The sequence below is a fragment of the Rutilus rutilus genome (genome assembly GCF_951802725.1).
Source record: "Rutilus rutilus genome assembly, chromosome: 8".
Classification (NCBI taxonomy): Eukaryota; Metazoa; Chordata; class Actinopteri; order Cypriniformes; family Leuciscidae; genus Rutilus; species Rutilus rutilus.
The window spans coordinates 39,723,064-39,731,009 of NC_140222.1; the positions used below are offsets into that span (position 1 = coordinate 39,723,064).

General features: G+C 34.2%; 1 protein-coding gene across 2 annotated transcripts in view; it reads left to right on the forward strand.

Annotated features, from left to right (window-relative positions):
- rnf13 (ring finger protein 13) overlaps positions 1-7,946 on the forward strand; it is a 32,735-nt gene that overhangs the window by 1,290 nt on the left and 23,499 nt on the right. The window contains exons 1-3 of one of the 2 annotated variants that reach the window (XM_084415941.1): positions 2,366-2,571; positions 5,489-5,625; positions 5,723-5,803. In XM_084415941.1, coding sequence (XP_084272067.1) covers positions 5,512-5,625; positions 5,723-5,803 — 195 coding nt within the window. In that variant the 5' untranslated portion in view covers positions 2,366-2,571; positions 5,489-5,511. Of the gene's footprint in view, positions 1-2,365; positions 2,572-5,488; positions 5,626-5,722; positions 5,804-7,946 lie in introns of those variants that run through there. The other variant, XM_084415942.1, reaches the window with a different exon arrangement.

The following is a 7,946-nucleotide window of genomic DNA, read 5'->3' on the forward strand; positions in this document are numbered from 1 at the left end:
GATGTTTTCATCAACTTCTTTCACGTCTGTCTGATGCAGCCATATTATATATATATATATATAATTGCAGAAAATGGGAACATACAGAATAATAAGCTTAATATTAAAGCACATAATATCAACCACAACAATAACACTTGTAAAGGAAACGACAGCAAAATAAAATGATAAAAAAGCCATAAAATATATTTAAACCTTGGCGACGCAGCGAATAGCATCTTGTTATTTCTACAGTAAGTACACTGGAAGGAGTATGCGACTTTAACGCTAACTATACTTAGCAGAATTTGATTTCTGTATCCCAAAATGCACTTGACTACGGTTAGCATTTGAATGCGAACACATTTTTTTTACACTAAAGTGGATTAGAAATGTAAAATTTAGCATATTTCCATCATAAGTTATTAATATACTCACAGAGGTGAATATGCAGAACTTTGTAATTGTGGCTTTCATTCACGTGTTGGTTTAGGTTTCAGGTCCTTATTTACTCAAGGTCCTCTGAGGCTGAAGGATTCATTAAAGTCACCATGAAATCAAAATGGACAATTTTTATGGAATATTGCAGTGTATATTATAATATAAATGATTTTTATTTATTTTTATTCATGTGCTTCTTAATCTTGAATCAAAACAACTTCCTCTTTGCATCTCTTCGCTGATGATGCGTTTACTGGCGCGAGGGCGGGGCAACCTGTCAATCACACGAGATCCACCAATAGCAAACCATCAAATCAGTTCCCCATGGAAAAAGAAAATCAAGCCCCGCCCCTTCATTTATTCTCGTTCCAGAAGCCGTGGGAAAGATTCAGAGTAAAACTGTCAAAAGTAAATTGTTTAATCTAAACAAAAATGATTAAAATTAATGAATACATTAAAATACATTTCTAACAGTACAGGACTATAGTGAGCAGAATTATTTTTTAAAGTGTAACGTAATGTCGTTCAGTCAATCGTTCGCTATCAAAGCCACTTGAAGGCAAGCCTGCAACCTTAGCCCTAAATCCTAAAACCCACAATGCACTGCAATAAGGAATGTACAACGATATACGCTCAACAGCTAGAGAATACCCATAATGCACTGTGAGGGTCGCGCCGAATGACTTCCCGCGTGTGACCAGAAGATGGCGCTCGCAGCCCAATCATCCATTTTCCAAACCGCTGGTCCAATGTGGGTACAGAGTAGTACCATACAGGTATAAATCCCTTTTTAATTGATTATTAACCTGTTTTATTGAGTTTTATACATAGTTTCAATGACAGAGTTCAAGGTAAATCTTTTCATCTTACTACTGGAGCTGCCAGTTTGCTAAGTTTCAAATAATTATTAAAAAGCACAAACTAGTATGCACTTAGTGTCCGAATTCAGTAAGTACTTTTTTTTTTTTTTTTTTTGAAGTACCAAGGCTGGGCTTCATTGATTGTTTTTTAATAACAAAAAAAAAGAGTTATATTTTGAGCAAATGTAAAGGCCCTTTCACACCAAAGGTGAAATGAACAAGCCTCAGGCTGAAGGAAATGCATACTTACGCCTGTACAGTAGAGGGCGCCGCTCACACAAACCTTTCAGCTGCTGATATTCTGGACTAAAGAACAATAGGATGCAGGAGAAGGAAGTTCAACACTCTTATTTCTAAATCTAATCTAAAGTAATTTTTGCTCATTAGTATGGTTGAATTAGATCTTGAAGGTGAGCAGCAAAGACATTGGTTAATAAAGTGAGGTTAAATACATAAAGCATATTTGTGTAATTTTATATATTTAATTATAAAAGTTTTGCATAAAATTCTGAGATTGCATTTTACTGTTTTTATTCATTTTGAGGAATACTGAATGTTTTCGTGCAAGTGAGATGAGTAATGCATGTTCACATTTAGTCTAGAACTAAAATAACATCATGTTTACACAGTGAACACACACACACACAGCGAACACAACACCTCCTCGCTTTATTTCTCAACACGGGGACAGGAGAGCTGTCAGTCAATAAATGTGAAAAAGTAACTAGCGTTACTTATTTGAACAAGTAACTTATATATTTTGTTGTAAATTGAAAAAGCAATGCGTTACTTTACTAGTTACTTGAAAAAGTAATCTGATTACGTAACTTACTTGTAACGAGAAAACCGCCAACACTGTCTCCCAGTAATAACAGAAGACCATCTCGGGTCAGTATGGAAGCAAAAATGGGTTGCAATATTCAATTTGAAATGTAATATGCATTTCTGTATTTAAATTTACATTTTCCATTACATTTGTGAAACGTTTGGTGCAAAATGAAAATGAAAATTCTATTTGATAATTTATATTTGCCATTTCATACACTGGTTTTAATATGTAAATCGAATACACACGTCCGTGCGCTAGAGGACGCTGTGTGTCGTTCAGCAGGAGTGTGTGTGTGTGTGTGTATGTGAGTGTGTGTGTTTTTGGATCACTGTTGACATTCAGTCTGGCCTGCCGACCATATGAGCTCGTAGGAAGCAGTTTAAAGCCTATCATTTCACTCAGCTGTAATGTCATTGGGGTTTTATTATATACCAGGACCAAAGCGCACAATCTAATGTAATGGTAAGTCGCTGCTTCATCCTCTAGTTTTATTTTTTTTTAATCTTTCTCTTTGCTGATAGAGGCACAGTCACGTCGTTTGGGTTATTTGCGGTTCTCTTTGATCATTTTCCTCTTTTGCGTGTCAGTGTGAACATCGATATGTTTTATAATGGCATTTTGACGTGCAGACTTTGGTAATGTGATGTAACGTTAGATTTAAAGTAGATCGTTAAGCTAAAGTGTGTTAGCCAGCGTGCTAATACAATCACAGACCAGTGTGGTTTGCGACATTACAAGTCAGTTCGAGCTAGTTTGAGATTACATTTATTTTTTGCAGCCCGATGTTTGTACAAAATGCTGTTAAGAGAGTAAAAAGCATGATCAGATAAAGTAAAGTAGATCATTTAAAACTATACAAGAGATAAATGGATGTCATAAAAGGGTTTATTTAAGGTTAAATAAACTTGTTTTTTCTTCAAACGTCTGTTTATCTGTAGTCTAAAAATTGTACAATGAGCTGTATTTTTGTGTGCAGTAAATACTAAAAATGAAAGGTACTAAAGTACAATTATAGATGACATAAGCTGGTTTGCCCCGCACCCTTTGATGGCCAGGTCATTTTAATACTCGTAATTTTTTGTATTATTGTATTGTATTACAATTTTAGTTGTATTATTAGTTTATCATTAGTTTTAACACAGTTAAGTACATTGCATATTTGCTAGTATTGCTGTTTTCAGCGATGACTAGGAGTGGGTGGTCTGCTAAATATAGGCGTCGATTACCTGTGATTACAACAAATGGTATTGCAAAAATATAGATTTTTTTTGGTAGTTCAGCCTTAAATTCACACCATTGTTGAGCAAGAAATCGACATGGGTCAAGGTTTGGCTCTTTATCATGGTCCCATTAGCCCTGTAACTGCAAACGTGTCCAAAAGAAACTTTATCAAAAAATATATACATTTATATGGAAGCTTGTTTCTGCCACAGAATAAAACATTTTAAAAGATAATTGCGACTTTTTATCTCACAATTGCGAGTTTACATCTCGCAATTCTGACTTTATTTCTCAGAATTGCGTGAAATAAAGTCGCAATTGCGTGTTATAAAGTCAGAATTGCGAGATATAAAGTCAGAATTGCTTGAAATAAAGTCGCAATTGCATGTTATAAAGTCGCAATTGCGTGAAATAAAGTCGCAATTGCGTGAAATAGTCGCAATTGCGTGAAATAAAGTCGCAATTGCGTGTTATAAACTCGCAAATGCGTGTTATAGTCAGAATTGCGAGATATAAAGTCGCAATTGCGTGAAATAAAGTCGCAATTGCGTGTTATAAAGTCGCAATTGCGTGAAATAAAGTCGCAATTGCGTGATATAGTCGCAATTGCGTGAAATAAAGTCGCAATTGCGTGTTATAAAGTCGCAATTGCGTGAAATAAAGTCGCAATTGCGTGTTATAAACTCGCAAATGCGTGTTATAGTCAGAATTGCGAGATATAAAGTCGCAATTGCGTGAAATAAAGTCGCAATTGCGTGTTATAAAGTCAGAATTGCGAAATATAAAGTCAGAATTGCGTGAAATATAGTCGCAATTGCATCTTATAAAGTCAGAATTCTGACTTTTTTTCTCGCAATTGTGCCTTTATATCACGCAGTTCTGACTTTATAACACATAATTGCGAGTTTATATCTTGCAATTCTGACATCTTTTCTCAGAATTGTGAGATATAAAGTCCAATTCTAAGGGAAAAAAAAGACAGACTTTTTTTATATTAACCTCAGAATAGTTTATATCTCACAATTCTGACTTTATATCTCGCAATTCTGAGAAATAAAGTCAGAATTGCGAGATGTAAACTCGCAATTGTGAGATAAAAAGTCGCAATTATCTTTTAAAATGTTTTATTGTGTGGCGGAAACAAGCTTCCATACATTTATAATCAGGGCTTGACATTATTATTATTTTTAGCTCACTGGCTAGTGGTTTTCCAAAGTTATTAGCCACCCAGCATTTTCACTGGCCACCATTTTGACATCGATAACATTAAAATTTTTAATATTATCTCATAATTTGGCAGAAGGAATATTAGGCTGCTGTCACTTTAACTGTCACACATGCGTTTTCTTTCTCAACCCTTTATTATGTTCATCTAAAACACAACTCACTGTGTTTACGTGAATACTCGCCAAGACCGGCATTTCGACATTATTTTGTGTGTATTTCACTGCTTAAGCGCAATAAGCAGTGAAAAAGAGCTCAATTTAGTGCTGAGAAGCGGCTTTATGCGTGCGCACTTTGGGTGTGAGCACAAAATCTGCAAAAAGAGTAACAATTAGGCACAATACGAGCAATCCCTCGCCGAAATTAAAGCTCTGTAACACCAACAATATTCATCCGGAGTAAATGAAACGAGTGAGTGAGGGGAGGCGGGTTTATGTGTAACTCGCCGTCGGAGAGATTCATGAGAGAGCAGCTGGTATCGTGTATGAGTGAATATTGGAAGCGTTTCGAATATTTCAGTATTGATATTCGAAAAATCTGTATTTTTGACAATACTACATGGCACTTTATTATTTCAGGTGCCTTTTTAAAAGACTACAATTGAAAAATGTATATATTATTCAACGCGCCAAAGTGGCTAATAGGAGGGACTGGATACACCCACATTTGGTGGGTGTTATTAATGTCAAGTCCTGTTTATTATATATATATATATTTTTTGCAAGCAAATTGCTAATAGTTCATTATATTATAAGGATTATTTCGCCAGTGCCCAGTTTTTTAAAAGGCTCTTAAAAATGTCCAATATACTGGATTTTTTCCATCCGTTTCCTGTGAACGGACAAACAGGGTGGAATTGGGCCTCAGAAACAGGAAATGGTTTTGAAGGGGACTTCCTGTTGACGTGTGATGTATCAGTTCTGTGTGTTTGCAGGTGTAACTGAAGCGGATCTGAAGATGCTGCTCTCTTTGGGGATGCTGATGCTCTCTGCCACTCAGATCTACACCATTTTCACGGTTCAGATATTCGCCTTCCTCAATCTCCTGCCTGTGGAGGCTGATATATCAGCTGTAAGTCTCTAACACTGGTCCTGCAACAGTTAATTGACATGCAACATTTAAACACACGGTTGCCGGACAATAATTAATGGTTGCGTTTGTTTTTCAGTATTCATTCGACAATAAGACGGAGAACTTTGATGACCTGCCGGCCCGGTTTGGCTACAGGCTGCCCAGTGAAGGACTGAAGGTGAGTTTGCTGAGTGATACACACGGTTATTATGATCATACGTTTATGATCTGCTGTTATGTGAACGCAGCTTGATTACATTTTTCACTGTTGAATTTTTGACTTCACTATGAAGTGTATGGTTTATTAAAAATGCTGAGGTTACACATGACTGTTGTAGGCATGATTTGATTATTACATAATTGCCTGCTTTTGTAAATATTTTATCAACTGCAGTTAAATTTGTTACAGTGTTGTCATCCACATAAGGAAGTTTTAATTAAATATGGAAATTCCCCCTTTATTTTAATATTTGCATACTATTCAGAAATATGGCCATCATTGGTCAGATCACCTTAAACACAATTATAAATATTGTTTTATGTAATTAAAATATTATAAAAATTTCACGTGCAAATACTAATCCATTCTTTATTTATTTATTTATTTATTATTATTATTATTATTTTTTTTTTATTATTATTTTATTATTATTATTATTATTTTTATTTTTTTATATATATATATATATATATATATATATATATATATATATATATATATATATATATATATATAAAAAAGTTGCTGCCTCAAATTTTTAAGTACAATCAACTTGGATGTTCAAGTCATTTCAACTTATATTTCATTAAAATTAGTTAAATTGATTTAAATCTTGTAAAAATTAAGTTGAAAATTGCTTAATTTTCAAAATTAACTTATTTTGATGTGTTAAAGCAATGTAAAAAACATATGTTGTCATAACTTATTGATCATTCAATTTTTTACAGTGTATATGTATGTGTGTGGCATTCAAAAGTTTGGGGTAAATCAATTTTTACTCCTCAAGGATGCATCAAATTGATAAAAAGTAACGGTAACGACAATTATAATGTAACTTTATTCATCAAAGAAACCTGAAGAAAGTGTATTTGTGCAATATTTGTTTACAACAACAAAAAAAACAGTCCAATGAGCGTTTGATCAGATGTATATTAAGTTCTGGTGTCAGCACTGACCCTGTCCCATGTGTGAGGAGTGGAGATGACTGACCCAGAACCGCTGTGCTCACACTCTCATCTGCAGAGCTGATGACCTCAAAGCAGAAACGCCATCGGAGAAGACGTGCATACCTTCTCATTTCCTAAATCGGTCGCCCGGATGTCTAGTTGACTGGCTGATCTTAAAGGATTAGTTCACTTACAAAAAATAAATTTGCTGATAATTTACTCACCCCGATGTCATCCAAGATCTCCATGTCTGTCTTTCTTCAGTCGAAAAGAAATGAAGGTTTTTGAGGAAAACATTCCAGGATTTTTCTACACAGAATGGACTTCAATGGCAACCAACTATCCCAATGTTCAAAGAAGGTTCAAATGTCCGTCTCAATGCAGCTTCAAAGTCTCGACACGTGAAATAAGGGTCTTATCTCATGAAACGATTGGTCATTTTCACAAAAAAAAAATATATATACTTTTTAACCACAAATGCTCGTCGTTTACCATCTCTGAGATGCGTATTACGTCATCACGTTGGAAAGGTCATGAAAAAAAAATTATAATAAATTAAAACAAAGATGTTGGACGGAGTACAACATCGAACTCCATTGAACTGGAGTACACAGACAAATAACTTAGACAGATGACGTGACACATGACCTTTCCAACGTGATGACGTAATACGTGGCGCATCTCAGAGATGGTAAACGACGAGCATTTGTGGTTAAAAAGTGTATATATATATATATATATATATATATACATATATACAGTACCAGTCAAAAGTTTGGAAACGTTACTATTTTTAATGTTTTTGAAAGAAGTCTCTTATGCTCATCAAGCCTGCAGTTAAAAAAAAAAAAACAGTAATATTATGAAATATTATTACAATTTAAAATAATGGTTCTCTTTTTAATATACTTTAAAATGTAATTTATTTTTGTGATGCAAAGCTGAATTTTCATCAGCAAGTACTCCAGTCTTTGGTGTCTTATGATCCTTCAGAAATCATTCTAATATGCTGATTTATGATCAATGTTGGAAACAGTTGTGCTGCTTAATATGTTTTTATAACCTGAGATACTTTTTTCAGGATTATTTGATGAATAAAAAGTTAAAAAGAACTGTATTTATTTAGAATAGAAATCTTTTGTAACAATATACAC